Here is a 17,666-nt window from a genome sequence, read left to right as displayed (position 1 = left end):
CACTTTAAACTGTGTCCATGTCGACTGTGTTGACATTCAGGTAATAAAACAGTGAAAAACCCCATGTCGACCTTGTGAATGTCGACATAAACAATGTCGAACTAATGACCTTGTCGAACTAATGACCTGTCGAACTAATGACCTTTCGACCTAGAATCATGTCGACCTTTTCCCATGTCGACCTAGAATCATGTCGACCTTTTAGCATGTCGACCTAATGGATTCGACCTAATGACTTTCTACCATAATGCAATAGACCAAATGATCCCAACCCCTCCGGTCACATCCCCGGTGTTACTGCATAACGTCCCATTCCCAGCAGTCACCTCTCTGGTCACATCCCCCGATGTTACTGTATAACGTCCCATTCCCAGCAGTCAACTCTCCGGTCACATTCCCCGGTGTTACTGCATAACGTCCCATTCCCAGAAGTCACCTCTCCGGGCACATCCCCGGTGTTACTGCATAACGTCCCATTCCCAGCAGTCACCTCTCTGGTCACATCCCCCGATGTTACTGTATAACGTCCCATGCCCAGCAGTCACCTCTCTGGTCACATCCCCGGTGTTACTGTATAACGTCCCATTCCCAGCAGTCTCCTCTCCGGTCACATCCCCCGGTGTTACTGTATAATGTACCATTCCCAGCAGTCACCTCTCCGGTCACCTCTCCCTGTGTTACTGTATAACGTCCTATGCCCAGCAGTCACCTCTCCGGTCACATCCCCCTGTGTTACTGTACAACGTCCCATTCCCAGCAGTCACATCCCCCTGTGTTACTGTACAACGTCCCATTCCCAGCAGTCACCTCTCTGGTCACATCCCCCGGTGTTACTGTATAACGTCCCATTCCCAGCAGTCACCTCTCCGGTCACATCCCCCGTGTTACTGTACAACGTCCCATTCCCAGCAGTCACCTCTCCTGTCACATCCCCCGGTGTTACTGTATAACGTCCCATTCCCAGCAGTCACCTCTCCGGTCACATTCCCCGGTGTTACTGTATAACGTCCCATTCCCAGCAGTCACCTCTCCTGTCACTTCCCCCGGTGTTACTGTATAACGTCGCATTCCCAGCAGTCACCTCTCCGGTCACATCCCCCGGTGTTACTGTATAACGTCCCATTCCCAGCAGTCACCTCTCCGGTCACATCCCCCGGTGTTACTGTATAACGTCCCATGCCCAGCAGTCACCTCTCCGGTCACATCCCCGGTGTTACTGTATAACGTCCCATTCCCAGCAGTCTCCTCTCCGGTCACATCCCCCGGTGTTACTGTATAATGTACCATTCCCAGCAGTGACCTCTCTGGTCACCTCTCCCTGTGTTACTGTATAACGTCCCATGCCCAGCAGTCACCTCTCCGGTCACATCCCCCGGTGTTACTGTATAACGTCCCATTCCCAGCAGTCACCTCTCCTGTCACATCCCCTGGTGTTACTTTATAACGTTCCATTCCCAGCAGTCACCTCTCCGGTCACATCCCCCAGGTGTTACTGTATAACGTCCCATTTCCAGCAGTCACCTCTCCGGTCACATCCCCCGGTGTTACTGTATAACGTCCCATTCCCAGCTGTAACCTCTCCGGTCACATCCCCGGTGTTACTGTATAACGTCCCTTTCCCAGCAGTCACCTCTCCGGTCACATCCCCCCGGTGTTACTGTATAACGTCCCTTTCCCAGCAGTCACCTCTCCGGTCACATCCCCGGTGTTACTGTATAACGTCCCTTTTCCAGCAGTCACCTCTCCGGTCACATCCCCCGGTGTTACTGTATAACGTCCCATTCCCAGCAGTCACCTCTCCGGTCACATCCCCGGTGTTACTGTATAACGTCCCATTCCCAGCAGTCACCTCTCCGGTCACATCCCCAGTGTTACTGTATAACGTCTCATTCCCAGCAGTCACCTCCTCTCCGGTGACATCCCCCGGTGTTACTGTATAACGCCCCATTCCTAGGAGTCACCTCTCCGGTCACATCCCCCAGTGTTACTGTATAACGTCCCATTCCCAGCAGTCACCTCTCCGGTGACATCTCCCGGTGTTACTGTATAACGTCCCATTCCCAGCAGTCACCTCTCTGGTCAGCAGCTGAATGATCTTGTTGGTGAGTTCCAGGATCTTCTGGTCATTGTTCCTCTTATGTATCAGTGAGTGAGGGGATGACACCAGGGTTGGGGCGTTCAGTACTGCTCAGTTCTCCTAAAACGCAGGGACCGCTGGGTGTCTCACGCTTACTAGATGTCTTTCTTCAGTATTATGCAACCCTGTAAATCAACAGACGCATTAATATTATGTTAAATGGTGTCGTTTATAGGGCTGCTGTGCACAACAAAAAGAGTTTTACAAATACAACCTATTCCCCCCCCTGCTAAGATAACTTCCGCCCTGCGCGTTCCACATGCCGACTTCCGCCCTACTCCTATGCGTTTCAGCGCCACCCGACTTCCGTTATGTGCGTTCCAGCAGTCTTCCGGTCTCTGCAGTTGTTAAACTCATTACAGTGAAGTGTCCTCCACCTGCGTTGTTGGTGTATCTATGTGACTGTTCATTGCTGGCGGCCGCTGGGGAGGAATGCTCTGCGGGAGACTGGCAGCAGGTGATGCTGTGTATTATTACTATTGCACAGATGGAGGAGGCTGCGGTGTGGCTTTACTATACTGCAGGGGGAGCAGCAAACCCTGTTGCCCTGCTAATATTATTATATTATAAAACAGGTGGAGCAGACTCTGGTGGCCTGTTAATATAATGCAGGTAGATTAGACCTGGGTGCCATACATGTATAGCATGGTTGCCTACCTTACTGGGCTTCCTTGGTAGTGTATGATTGCCATCACCTGTGGGGAGCTAGGAGGCAATTGATAAGAAAGGTGTCACCACAGGTGCTGGCAATCATACATTACCAGGGAAGCCCAGGAACAGAGCATTGTGTCCTCCTGGAGAGGGGCATGCTGGGAGGTATGGATAATGTATGATTGCCAGCACCTGTGGGGAGCTAGGTAACTGATAAGAAAGGTGTCACCACAGGTGCTGGCAATCCTACATTACCAGGGAAGTCCAGGAACCGAGCATTGTGTCCTCCTGGAGAGGGGCATGCTGGGAGGTATGGATAATGTATGATTGCCAGCACCTGTGGGGAGCTAGGTAACTGATAAGAAAGGTGTCACCACAGGTGCTGGCAATCACACATTACCAGGGAAGCCCAGGAACAGAGCATTGTGTCCTCCTGGAGAGGGGCATGCTGGGAGGTATGGATAATGTATGATTGCCAGCACCTGTGGGGAGCTAGGAGGCAATTGATAAGAAAGGTGTCACCACAGGTGCTGGCAATCATACATTACCAGGGAAGCCCAGGAGCAGAGCATTTTCTCCCTGAAGGAGAGGGTCAGGTAGGCAACCATGATGTATAGTATGCATTTAAAGGGGATCGGCCCCTAGTGCCCTATGTTTGAAGTACAGATGCAGCTGGCTGGTGTCATGTTGTACCAAAGGTGGAGGAGACATTGGTGTTGTACCACAGGCGGAGGAGACATTGGTGTCCTCTTGTACCACAGGTGGAGGAGGCATTGGTGTTGTACCAAAGGTGGAGGAGACATTGGTGTTGTACCGCAGGCGGAGGAGCCGTTGGTGTCCTCTTGTACCGCAGGCGGAGGAGACATTGGTGTTCTCTTCTACCGTGGGTAGTGGAGATGTTGGAGGAGACTTTGTTTTCCTCTTATACCGCAGGCAGAGTAGAGGTTGGTGTTATGCTATACCACAGGTAGAGGAGCTTTCAGTAGCCTTTTATACTGCAGGTGGAGGAGACGTTGATATCCTCTTATACTGCAGGCGGAGATGTTGATGTCCTCGTATACCGCAGTTGGAGGAGATATTGGAGTTCTTGTATACTGCAGGTGGAGGAGAAGATGGTGTCCTCTTTTACTTCTGGGAGAGGAGCCTACAGTATACTGTTCAACTGAGCGTACAGGAGACGTTGGTGTCCTGTGATGTTGCTGGTGGAGGAGAGATTGGTGTCCTCTTATGACCAGGCAGAGGAGACGTTGGTGTTCTCTTCTACCGTGGGTGGTGGAGACGTTGGAGGAGACTTTGTTGTCTTCTTATACAGCAGGTGGAGGAGATTTTAATGTTGTTGATGGTCTCTTCTGCTGCAGTTGGAGGAGACTTTGTTGTCCTCTTATATGGCAGGAGTCCTGTTACTACTATATCATGGTGCAGACTCTGGCAGCCTGTTATTATGGTACTGGTGGAGAGGAGTTTCCTACAAAACAGCTGTCACCGACTCTGGAATCCTGGTTACTATGGCAGCTGCTACTAACAGATATTAGTTTGGTAACGAGCAGTCAGGAATACAAATGATGGGTAATGGAGCTGTCTAATATGCATTAGCAACAAATACCCATAAATAGGTCTATATGACGCTGCCAAACAATATCATTATTTAAAAGTAATTTTATTACAGTAAATCTAAATCTGCATTCGTTTATTTAGATGAAAGTGATATAAAAAAATATAATAACGGAATGGATTTATTGCAGTGTGGCTCAGTGACACCTAATACATGCAGTATGTGTGCTTATTTTTCTATATACTAGTGTGCCTGTGGTGTCCATGGCAATGCCATGATTTTAAAATCGTCCAGCTCATAATGGAGATGCCCCATCTGTCTATAACAGGTGGGGGTACTGATGTGATTCATGCCTCACATTGTCCAAGTCCAAAGGACTATCATCCAGTAAATGACTCCTCTTGGGCTACACAAACATGGCGGCAGGCCTTTAAGATATAAATGTTTCACCGGAAGGGCATGCTGGAATTTCCGGTTACACGGCAGCTGCAGAGATGAAGATTCTGCGGGTCTGCTGGAATTAAGTGTTGGTTATTGTGTTCCTCGTTCTCTTTGTGGCCTTTTCCCAGGGTTTTCCCAACATTTGCTTGATTCACTCTCCATTTGGACTATAATTGGGAGTAGTAACATTTCTTTTACTTGTCACTTTTACAAAGATTTACAGAGTAGAAGACATTTACTGATCCTGTGTTATAGTGTGTGCACACTATTAGACTTACTGACCAGGACCCAGAACTCCACTGCTGTGACCTCCACCTCATGCACTGATACGTGAGGGGCCGGAAGATCCTGGAACTCACCAAGAAGGTAATTCAGCTGCTGACCAGAGAGATGACTGCTGGGAATGGGATGTTATACAGTAACACCGGGGGATGTGACCGGAGAGGTGACTGCTGGGAATGGGGCGTTATACAGTAACACCGGGGGATGTGACCGGAGAGGTGACTGCTGGGAATGGGGCGTTATACAGTAACACCGGGGGATGTGACAGAAGAGGTGACTGCTGGGAATGGGATGTTATACAGTAACACCGGGAGAGGTGACTGCTGGGAATGGGACGTTATACAGTAACACCGGGGGATGTGACCGGAGAGGTGACTGCTGGGAATGGGACGTTATACAGTAACACCGGGGGATGTGACTGCTGGGAATGGGGCGTTATACAGTAACACCGGGGGATGTGACCGGAGAGGTGACTGCTGGGAATGGGATGTTATACAGTAACACCGGGGGATGTGACAGGAGAGGTGACTGCTGGGAATGGGGCGTTATACAGTAACACCGGGGGATGTGACCGGAGAGGTGACTGCTGGGAATGGGGCGTTATACAGTAACACCGGGGGATGTGACCAGAGAGGTGACTGCTGGGAATGGGATGTTATACAGTAACACCGGGGGATGTGACAGAAGAGGTGACTGCTGGGAATGGGATGTTATACAGTAACACCGGGAGAGGTGACTGCTGGGAATGGGACGTTATACAGTAACACCGGGGATGTGTCTGGGTGATGACTGTATCATTGTGTGTGTCAGGTTCCCATAAGGTGTGAGGATGTCACTGTCTATCTCTCCATGGAGGAGTGGGAGTATATAGAGGAACACAGGGGTCTGTATGAGGACATGATGATGGAGAATCGCTGGCCCCTCACATCACTGGGTAAGAGGAGACTGTCATGTAGTGTAATGGAGAGAGCAGCTATGGGGCCACCTAGATACACAGCATCTGATAATCACATAGTGTATATACAATGTCCTCAGTCACTGTGTGTCTCCTACAGATGGGGCCAGTAACAGGAATACCCCAGAGAGATGTCCCCGTCCTCTGTATTCCCAGGATAATCACATGTATACCATGTCCTCAGTCACTGTGTGTCTCCTACAGATGGGCCCAGTAACAGAGATACCCCAGAGAGATGTCCCCGTCCTCTGTATTCCCAGGATAATCACATATATACCATGTCCTCAGTCACTGCGTGTCTCCTACAGATGGGCCCAGTAACAGAGATACCCCAGAGAGATGTCCCCGTCCTCTGTATTCCCAGGATAATCACATATATACAATGTCCTCAGTCACTGTGTGTCTCCTACAGATGGGGCCAGTAACAGAGATACCCCAGATAGATGTCCCCGTCCTCTGTATTCCCAGGATAATCACATATATACCATGTGCTCTGTCACTGTGTGTCTCCTACAGATGGGCCCAGTAACAGGAATACCCCAGAGAGATGTCCCCGTCCTCTGTATTCCCAGGATAATCACATATATACCATGTCCTCAGTCACTGCGTGTCTCCTACAGATGGGCCCAGTAACAGGAATACCCCAGAGAGATGTCCCCGTTCTCTGTATTCCCAGGATAATCACATATAAACAATGTCCTCAGTCACTGCGTGTCTCCTACAGATGGGCCAGTAACAGGAATAACCCAGAGAGATGTCCCCGTCCTCTGTATTCCCAGGATAATCACATATATACCATGTCCTCAGTCACTGTGTGTCTCCTACAGATGGGCCCAGTAACAGGAATATACCCCAGAGAGATGTCCCGTCCTCTGTATTCCAAGGATAATTACATATATACAATGTCCTCAGTCACTGTGTGTCTCCTACAGATGGGCCAGTAACAGGAATACCCCAGAGAGATGTCCCCGTCCTCTGTATTCCCAGGATAATCACATATATACAATGTACTCAGTCACTGCGTGTCTCCTACAGATGGGCCCAGTAACAGAGATACCCCAGAGAGATGTCCCCGTCCTCTGTATTCCCAGGATAATCACATATATACAATGTCCTCAGTCACTGTGTGTCTACTACAGATGGGGCCAGTAACAGGAATACCCCAGAGAGATGTCCCCGTCCTCTGTATTCCCAGGATAATCACATATATACCATGTCCTCAGTCACTGCGTGTCTCCTACAGATGGGCCCAGTAACAGGAATACCCCAGAGAGATGTCCCCGTCCTCTGTATTCCCAGGATAATCACATATATACAATGTCCTCAGTCACTGCGTGTCTCCTACAGATGGGCCCAGTAACAGGAATACCCCAGAGAGATGTCCCCGTCCTCTGTATTCCCAGGATAATCACGTATATACAATGTCCTCAGTCACTGCGTGTCTCCTACAGATGGGCCCAGTAACAGGAATACCCCAGAGAGATGTCCCCGTCCTCTGTATTCCCAGGATAATCACATATATACAATGTCCTCAGTCACTGTGTGTCTCCTACAGATGGGCCCAGTAACAGGAATACCCCAGAGAGATGTCCCCGTCCTCTGTATTCCCAGGATAATCACATATATACCATGTCCTCAGTCACTGTGTGTCTCCTACAGATGTGCCCAGTAACAGAGATACCCCAGAGAGATGTCCCCGTCCTCTGTATTCCCAGGATAATCACATATATACAATGTACTCAGTCACTGCGTGTCCCCTACAGATGGGCCCAGTAACAGGAATACCCCAGAGAGATGTCCCCGTCCTCTGTATTCCCAGGATAATCACATATATACAATGTCCTCAGTCACTGTGTGTCTCCTACAGATGGGCCCAGTAACAGGAATACCCCAGAGAGATGTCCCCTTCCCCTGTATTCCCAGGATAATCACATATATACCATGTCCTCAGTCACTGTGTGTCTCCTACAGATGGGCCCAGTAACAGGAATACCCCAGAGAGATGTCCCCGTCCTCTGTATTCCCAGGATAATCCCATATATACCATGTCCTCAGTCACTGTGTGTCTCCTACAGATGGGGCCAGTAACAGGGATACCCCAGAGAGATGTCCCCGTCCTCTGTATTCCCAGGATAATCACATATATACCATGTCCTCAGTCACTGCGTGTCTCCTACAGATGGGCCCAGTAACAGGAATACCCCAGAGAGATGTCCCCGTCCTCTGTATTCCCAGGATAATCACATGTATACCATGTCCTCAGTCACTGTGTGTCTCCTACAGATGGGCCCAGTAACAGAGATACCCCAGAGAGATGTCCCCGTCCTCTGTATTCCCAGGATAATCACATATATACCATGTCCTCAGTCACTGCGTGTCTCCTACAGATGGGCCCAGTAACAGAGATACCCCAGAGAGATGTCCCCGTCCTCTGTATTCCCAGGATAATCACATATATACAATGTCCTCAGTCACTGTGTGTCTCCTACAGATGGGGCCAGTAACAGAGATACCCCAGATAGATGTCCCCGTCCTCTGTATTCCCAGGATAATCACATATATACCATGTGCTCTGTCACTGTGTGTCTCCTACAGATGGGCCCAGTAACAGGAATACCCCAGAGAGATGTCCCCGTCCTCTGTATTCCCAGGATAATCACATATATACCATGTCCTCAGTCACTGCGTGTCTCCTACAGATGGGCCCAGTAACAGGAATACCCCAGAGAGATGTCCCCGTTCTCTGTATTCCCAGGATAATCACATATAAACAATGTCCTCAGTCACTGCGTGTCTCCTACAGATGGGCCAGTAACAGGAATAACCCAGAGAGATGTCCCCGTCCTCTGTATTCCCAGGATAATCACATATATACCATGTCCTCAGTCACTGTGTGTCTCCTACAGATGGGCCCAGTAACAGGAATATACCCCAGAGAGATGTCCCGTCCTCTGTATTCCAAGGATAATTACATATATACAATGTCCTCAGTCACTGTGTGTCTCCTACAGATGGGCCAGTAACAGGAATACCCCAGAGAGATGTCCCCGTCCTCTGTATTCCCAGGATAATCACATATATACAATGTACTCAGTCACTGCGTGTCTCCTACAGATGGGCCCAGTAACAGAGATACCCCAGAGAGATGTCCCCGTCCTCTGTATTCCCAGGATAATCACATATATACAATGTCCTCAGTCACTGTGTGTCTACTACAGATGGGGCCAGTAACAGGAATACCCCAGAGAGATGTCCCCGTCCTCTGTATTCCCAGGATAATCACATATATACCATGTCCTCAGTCACTGCGTGTCTCCTACAGATGGGCCCAGTAACAGGAATACCCCAGAGAGATGTCCCCGTCCTCTGTATTCCCAGGATAATCACATATATACAATGTCCTCAGTCACTGCGTGTCTCCTACAGATGGGCCCAGTAACAGGAATACCCCAGAGAGATGTCCCCGTCCTCTGTATTCCCAGGATAATCACGTATATACAATGTCCTCAGTCACTGCGTGTCTCCTACAGATGGGCCCAGTAACAGGAATACCCCAGAGAGATGTCCCCGTCCTCTGTATTCCCAGGATAATCACATATATACAATGTCCTCAGTCACTGTGTGTCTCCTACAGATGGGCCCAGTAACAGGAATACCCCAGAGAGATGTCCCCGTCCTCTGTATTCCCAGGATAATCACATATATACCATGTCCTCAGTCACTGTGTGTCTCCTACAGATGTGCCCAGTAACAGAGATACCCCAGAGAGATGTCCCCGTCCTCTGTATTCCCAGGATAATCACATATATACAATGTACTCAGTCACTGCGTGTCCCCTACAGATGGGCCCAGTAACAGGAATACCCCAGAGAGATGTCCCCGTCCTCTGTATTCCCAGGATAATCACATATATACAATGTCCTCAGTCACTGTGTGTCTCCTACAGATGGGCCCAGTAACAGGAATACCCCAGAGAGATGTCCCCTTCCCCTGTATTCCCAGGATAATCACATATATACCATGTCCTCAGTCACTGTGTGTCTCCTACAGATGGGCCCAGTAACAGGAATACCCCAGAGAGATGTCCCCGTCCTCTGTATTCCCAGGATAATCCCATATATACCATGTCCTCAGTCACTGTGTGTCTCCTACAGATGGGGCCAGTAACAGGGATACCCCAGAGAGATGTCCCCGTCCTCTGTATTCCCAGGATAATCACATATATACCATGTCCTCAGTCACTGCGTGTCTCCTACAGATGGGCCCAGTAACAGGAATACCCCAGAGAGATGTCCCCGTCCTCTGTATTCCCAGGATAATCACATATATACCATGTCCTCAGTCACTGTGTGTCTCCTACAGATGGGGCCAGTAACAGGGATACCCCAGAGAGATGTCCCCGTCCTCTGTATTCCCAGGATAATCACATATATACCATGTCCTCAGTCACTGCGTGTCTCCTACAGATGGGCCCAGTAACAGGAATACCCCAGAGAGATGTCCCCATCCTCTGTATTCCCAGGATAATCACATATATACAATGTCCTCAGTCACTGCGTGTCTCCTACAGATGGGCCCAGTAACAGGAATACCCCAGAGAGATGTCCCCGTCCTCTGTATTCCCAGGATAATCACATATATACAATGTCCTCAGTCACTGCGTGTCTCCTACAGATGGGCCCAGTAACAGAGATACCCCAGAGAGATGTCCCCGTCCTCTGTATTCCCAGGATAATCACATATATACCATGTCCTCAGTCACTGCGTGTCTCCTACAGATGGGTCCAGTAACAGGAATACCCCAGAGAGATGTCCCCGTCCTCTGTATTCCCAGGATAATCACATATATACCATGTCCTCAGTCACTGCGTGTCTCCTACAGATGGGCCCAGTAACAGAGATACCCCAGAGAGATGTCCCCGTCCTCTGTATTCCCAGGATAATCACATATATATACCATGTCCTCAGTCACTGCGTGTCTCCTACAGATGGGTCCAGTAACAGGAATACCCCAGAGAGATGTCCCCGTCCTTTGTATTCCCAGGATAATCACATATATACCATGTCCTCAGTCACTGCGTGTCTCCTACAGATGGGCCCAGTAACAGAGATACCCCAGAGAGATGTCCCCGTCCTCTGTATTCCCAGGATAATCACATATATACCATGTCCTCAGTCACTGCGTGTCTCCTACAGATGGGTCCAGTAACAGGAATACCCCAGAGAGATGTCCCCGTCCTCTGTATTCCCAGGATAATCACATATATACCATGTCCTCAGTCACTGTGTGTCTCCTACAGATGGGCCAGTAACAGAGATACCCCAGAGAGATGTCCCCGTCCTCTGTATTCCCAGGATAATCACATATATACCATGTCCTCAGTCACTGTGTGTCTCCTACAGATGGGGCCAGTAACAGAGATACCCCAGAGAGATGTCCCTGTCCTCTGTATTCCCAAGATAATCACATATATACAATGTCCTCAGTCACTGCGTGTCTCCTACAGATGGGCCCAGTAACAGAGATACCCCAGAGAGATGTCCCCGTCCTCTGTATTCCCAAGATAATCACATATATACAATGTCCTCAGTCACTGCGTGTCTCCTACAGATGGGCCCAGTAACAGAGATACCCCAGAGAGATGTCCCCGTCCTCTGTATTCCCAGGACCACACAGAGGAGAATCACAGGGTCCCACAGGAGGGTGAGGTATGTGGATCTCAGCGTCTCCCCAAATTTCAGGAAAAAGAAATGGACTTTTCACAATATAATTTCTAGAGAAGCTTTAAGGGTTTTATGTTTTTTTTTTTTTTTTATTTAGGATGAATTGCTGATTAACATTAAGTTAGGAGATATAAAAAAGGAAGAAGAGACGTATGTGATGGGTGATCAGCAGTGTAAGGAGGAGGAAATCCCAACAGATATCAGAACAGGTGAGTAATAATCGCTAAGTACAGAGTCACATATTCTCCTGGTTCTGTCACTGCAAAAGTTTGGATCAATAAACCCCTCACATCATGTCACTGTGTGTTACCAGCCCAGAGATCTGACCAGTTTCCTCCCCGCACTCTCTGGTGTATCTCATACATCAGGAGCCATCAGCCCCTATTATACCCCTGCTCTCCCCCTCACATCATGTCACTGTGTGTTACCAGCCCAGAGATCTGACCAGTCTCCTCCCAGCACTCTCTGGTGTATCTCATACATCAGGAGCCATCAGCCCCTATTATACTCCTGCTCTCCCCCTCACATCATGTCACTGCGTGTTACCAGCCCAGAGATATGACCAGTCTCCTCCCCGCACTCTCTGGTGTATCTCATACATCAGGAGCCATCAGCCCCTATTATACCCCTGCTCTCCCCCTCACATCATGTCACTGTGTGTTACCAGCCCAGAGATCTGACCAGTCTCCTCCCCGCACTCTCTGGTGTATCTCATACATCAGGAACCATCAGCCCCTATTATACTCCTGCTCTCCCCCTCACATCATGTCACTGTGTGTTACCAGCCCAGAGATCTGACCAGTCTCCTCCCCGCACTCTCTGGTGTATCTCATACATCAGGAGCCATCAGCCCCTATTATACTCCTGCTCTCCCCCTCACATCATGTCACTGTGTGTTACCAGCCCAGAAATCTGACCAGTCTCCTCCCCGCACTCTCTGGTGTATCTCATACATCAGTATCATCAGCCCCTATTATACTCCTGCTCTCCCCCTCACATCATGTCACTGTGTGTTACCAGCCCAGAGATCTGACCAGTCTCCTCCCCGCACTCTCTGGTGTATCTCATACATCAGGAGCCATCAGCCCCTATTATACTCCTGCTCTCCCCCTCACATCATGTCACTGTGTGTTACCAGACCAGAGATCTGACCAGTCTCCTTCCCGCACTCTCTGGTATATCTCATACATCAGCAGCCATCAGCCCCTATTATACTCCTGCACTCCCCCTCACATCATGTCACTGTGTGTTACCAGCCCAGAGATCTGACCAGTCTCCTCCCCACACTCTCTGGTGTATCTCATACATCAGCCCGTATTATACACCTGCTCTCCCCTCACATCATGTCACTGTGTGTTACCAACCCAGAGTTTAGACCACGTCTAATCTGCTTCTAAGGTTCAAATGTTTGTGCAAAGTGAAATTCGTATAAACATATATAACAGTCTAGCTCAGGAGTATTCCACTTGTAGAACGCCAGCTGCTTGTGGTACTTCATCTCCCAACATGCTCTTCCACAGGTTTCTTTATTAGGCTTTATAAAACTGTGGCAAGCCATGCTGGGATTTGTAGTACCACAGCAGCTGAATGTCAAATGTTCTATATTAAGAGTATTCTGCTGCACAAACAAAATCTATATGTCCATATATTTTTTTTCCAGCCAGTGGACACAGAAGCAGGAATACCTCAGAGGGACCTCTCGCTTTATTACCAGCTTTTGAAACAAAAGATAACAAATGCAAACGAGAATTTCCAGGAGGAATCTCCATTAACTTATGTCACACCGATGAGAAGCCTTTCCCATGCTCTGAGTGCGGGAAATGTTTTACGTGGAAATCCGATCTGGTTACACATCAGAGAAGTCACACAAATGAGAAACCTTTCCCGTGTCCTGCTTGTGGGAAATGTTTTACACATAAATCAGAGCTGGTTGCACATCAGAAAAGTCACAGGGGTGAGAAGTCATTTTCATGTTTGTGTTCAGAGTGTGGAAGATGTTTTTCACTGAAATCAAGTCTTAGCAGACATCTGAGAAAGTGTAGAAGTAAGAATATATGTTCTGAGTGTGGCAGATCGTTTTCTAACAAATCGGCACTTACCAAACATCTGAGAACCCACACTGGTGAGAAGCCGTTTCAGTGCTCTGATTGCGGGAAATGTTTTACTTGGAGAGCAAGTATTGTTAAGCATCAGAAAATACACACAGGTGAGAAGCCATTTGCATGCTCGGAGTGTGAGAAATGTTTTTCAAATAAATATTCACTTACAGTACATCAGAGAATTCACACCGGTGTGAAGCCGTTTGAATGCTCGGAGTGTGGGAAATGTTTTACTGATGCATCCGCTTTTGGTAGACATCAGAGAATTCATACCGGTGTGAAACCATTTACATGCTCTGAGTGTGGGAAATGTTTCACAGATACCTCAGCTTTTGTTAGACACCAGAGAACTCACACGGGTGAGAAGCCATATCCATGCCCCGAGTGTGGGAAACGTTTTGTAGATTCTAAAGGTCTCACTACACATCAGAGAAGTCATACAGGGGAGAAGCCATTTCTGTGTTCTGAGTGTGGGAAATGTTTTACAGATAAATCCTCTCTTAATACGCACAAGACCGCTCACTCAGGGGATAAACCATTTCCATGTTCTCTGTGCGGGAGATATTTTAGACTTAAGGCGGAACGTGATAGACATCAGAGATCTCACAATGGTGAGAAACCATTTCCCTGTCCAGAGTGTGGGAAATGTTTTACTCGGAAATATCATGTTGTCAGACATCAGATCATTCACTCAGATGCAAAACCGTTTCAATGCGGTGAATGTGGAAAACGTTTTGCATGGAAAGCAAAATTTGTTGACCATCAGAAAAAACACAAGGCAGAAGCAACTTCCATGAGCTGATTATCAGTCAAATATTATATTATAAGGTAACATTACAGGTCATTGTGAAGAATAACAATGTTTGCTTGGCAATTTTCACACCTATTCTGACATTCACTTGGCACTCAAAGGGTAAAACTCTTTCTGTACACTTTTGGTCTGTGCCTTTGGTCCATTACTTTATATTTTGTGATTTATTTATTTTTCTACGTATATTATTTCTCTTTTTGGAAGTGGATGAAATAAAGGCACAGTACAGAAATAAAGGTACAGTGCACGCTTGTAGTCAGTACCCTACTATTATAATAAATATATAAAATTACTCTCTTGGTCTTCTTATTGGGTTGTTACCGGGTCACTGTGCGGTGTGAAAGGGCCTTATGAAAAATTCCGGGTGCAGGAATCTGGTAATCTGACCTGGGTTCAAAGAAGGGTTTTATCCAGGTCGGACCAGGGTTGCTGTGTAGTGTGAACGGGTAACTTGGGTCAAGCGACCTGGGTCCCGTTCACACTACAGGGAATAGGTAGCGTCGGCTCCTAGCCCTGCCTCCTCCCTGTGTGTGACCTTTTTCCTGTTGACCTATTGCATGTGTTCTTTTGTGTATGTCGACCTATGGCCTGACTTTTTTTGTGGACCTGCCGACGGCATCCCTGTGGGCATCCCTTAAGGTGCCTACATGCTGTGAGCTGTGTGCTTGATGCGTTTTGTACTAGATCGCATCGCATGCAACAGGCTAAAACGCAGTGCACATCGGAAGCCACGGTGACCAGTCATCGCACCGCTTATGGGCATCTTCAGGCCAGTGGTGGATAAACTGGTCATCGCAGTGACTGCCGTATAATACAGAGGGCATCGCAGTGACTGCCATGTAATACAGAGGGCATCGCAGTGACTGCCATGTGTAATACAGAGGGCATCGCAGTGACTGCCATGTGTAATACAGAGGGCATCGCAGTGACTGCCATGTGTAATACAGAGGGCATCGCAGTGACTGCCATGTGTAATACAGAGGGCATCGCAGTGACTGCCATGTGTAATACAGAGGGCATCGCAGTGCATATCTTTCCCTCATCAATTTTTACCCCACCTCAAAATAACTACTTCAGCTCCATAGTAAAAATCCCATTTAAAATGATTAATGCTCTTACAATATTTGCCTTCATAATCTCCAATATTAATTATCCCTTTCATTAAATTATTACATTTAAATACCTAATTACGTCCCTCAGTCTTAATAAGAAAAAAAATACACACTAGAAGATTATCTTTCCAATCTGGCTGGTTGTAATGAAAACCTGGACATTTCTGGGAACAAAAGCCATCATCTGCATAGAGGGGATGCAGTTAAAATCCCGGCGGTCGGGATCCCGACGCTGGAATCCCGATCGCCGAAATCCCGACACATTCTCCCTCCGGGGGTGTCCACGACACCCTCAGAGGGAGAATAAATTAGCGTGCCGAGCGTAGCGAGGCACCGGGCCCGCTGTGTGGTGAGCGCAGCGAGCCCGCAAGGGGGGGCGATCAACGTCCCCCCCCCCTTGTCGGGATTTCGGCGATCGGGATTCTGAACGCCGGGATCCCGATCGCCGGGATTTAATACTGAATCCGCATAGAGGCCTATACCCACTAGAAGATATTGGGGTACTCTTTACCTAGAACGGCGCCCGCGATTGGAATCGCGGGCGTCGGGGATAAAAAATCGCGGGTAAATCGCGGGCACATAAAAATCGGGTGCCCGCGATGACCGCGATTTTCCCATAGGGAACAATGTTAAAAAGGCTGATTGACCGCGATTTTAATGTAAAATGCCTCAATGCCCGCGATTTGGACATAGGAATCAATGTTAAATGGGCTACAGAGCCCAAATAGGCACAATTAACCCTTAAATGTCCCCCCAATTTTTTAACGCCACCCCAAGATCCACGTCAACCCGAAGCGTGGCGAGCGCAGCGAGCCCGCGAGGGGCGGCAGTACGCCTCCTCCGACCTTTTCATGCCCTACTATCCACGTCGGCGTGGAGTTGAGAATAGAATAGTGTGGCGAGCGCAGCGAGCCACCGAGGCCCGAAGCGTGGCGAGCGCAGCGGATACCTTCACAGGTAAACGCGTCCCTTCGCGGACTTCACAGGTGTCCGCGTCGCCACGGACACCTGTGAAGCCCGCGAGGGGACGCGTATAACTGTGAAGGTATCTGCGTCCCCTCGCGGGGCTCGCTGCGCTCGCCACACTATTCTATTCTCAACTCCACGCCGACGTGGATAGTAGGGCATGAAAAGGTCGGAGGACGCGTACCGCCGCCCCTCGCGGGCTCGCTGCGCTCGCCACGCTTCGGGTGATCGTGGGGTGGCGTTAAAAATTTGGGGGGACATTTAAGGGTTAATTGTGCCTATTTGGGCTCTGTAGCCCATTTAACATTAATTACTATGTCCAAATCGCGGCCATTGAAGCATTGAATGTAAAATCGCGGTCACCACTAAATTTAACATTGACCCCTATGGGAAATCGCGGTGATCGCGGGCATCGCGTCGCGGCCGTTAATGTACTGCCCGCGATCACCGCGATGGGCGCCCTTCTAGGTAAAGAGTACCGATATTGGCATAAATCTCGTTCAGAAAGGGGCTTCTGAAAGATATTGATGGCAATATCTTTCATGATCAGCTCAAGGGAAATTGTTCACCAATATCTTTTGTCTTTCACATCTTCTAGTGTGTATGACACAAATTGGTCCTACATTGGTCAGTTTCCCATGTTTGGGAGCAAATGGTCAATTGTCAACCAGCCAGATTGGAAAGATAAAATGTTCTAGTGAGTATGGGTCTTTAGGATTATCTACCATCAATTATACCTAAGCACCATCCATCTGTTGGAGAGCTCATCCACTGCAGTCACTCAGGACACAGCAGTCTGTCTGGTGGGTCCCGGAGAGGCTGTCTATGGCTCCCTAGGAGGGAATAACTGTACAGTATGCCTGTCCCTGCTCACCCTACTTCCACATGAGAGGTCCGATGGCCTATTGGAGGAATGTGGAGGGGTCTGATGGCATA

The 17,666-nt window shown here is 48.7% G+C and overlaps 2 protein-coding genes across 6 annotated transcripts in view; one reads left to right on the top strand and one right to left on the bottom strand.

Moving 5' to 3' along the window:
- Positions 1–2,481, bottom strand: part of LOC146009982 (uncharacterized) — a 26,982-nt gene extending 24,501 nt beyond the window's left edge. The window contains exon 1 of one of the 2 annotated variants that reach the window (XM_083150691.1): positions 2,072–2,481. The gene's annotated coding sequence lies outside the window, so the exon portion shown is untranslated. The remainder of the gene's footprint in view (positions 1–2,071) is intronic. The other variant, XM_083150693.1, reaches the window with a different exon arrangement.
- The window catches only part of LOC146009929 (uncharacterized), a 453,438-nt gene extending 438,494 nt beyond the window's left edge, over positions 1–14,944 (top strand). For 2 of the 4 annotated variants that reach the window (XM_083150579.1, XM_083150576.1), the window contains exons 4-6: positions 11,630–11,727; positions 11,840–11,951; positions 13,403–14,944. In XM_083150579.1, coding sequence (XP_083006705.1) covers positions 11,630–11,727; positions 11,840–11,951; positions 13,403–14,643 — 1,451 coding nt within the window. In that variant the 3' untranslated portion in view covers positions 14,644–14,944. Of the gene's footprint in view, positions 1–2,447; positions 2,595–4,996; positions 5,148–5,873; positions 5,998–11,629; positions 11,728–11,839; positions 11,952–13,402 lie in introns of those variants that run through there. The other 2 variants (XM_083150582.1, XM_083150580.1) reach the window with 2 other exon arrangements.
- Positions 14,945–17,666: the final 2,722 nt, after the last annotated feature.

Source organism: Crinia signifera, chromosome 6 (assembly GCF_055691185.1).
Source record: "Crinia signifera chromosome 6, ASM5569118v1, whole genome shotgun sequence".
Taxonomy (NCBI): Eukaryota; Metazoa; Chordata; class Amphibia; order Anura; family Myobatrachidae; genus Crinia; species Crinia signifera.
The sequence above is the reverse complement of the archived record's forward strand: the minus strand, read 5'-3'. Positions and strand labels throughout refer to the sequence as shown.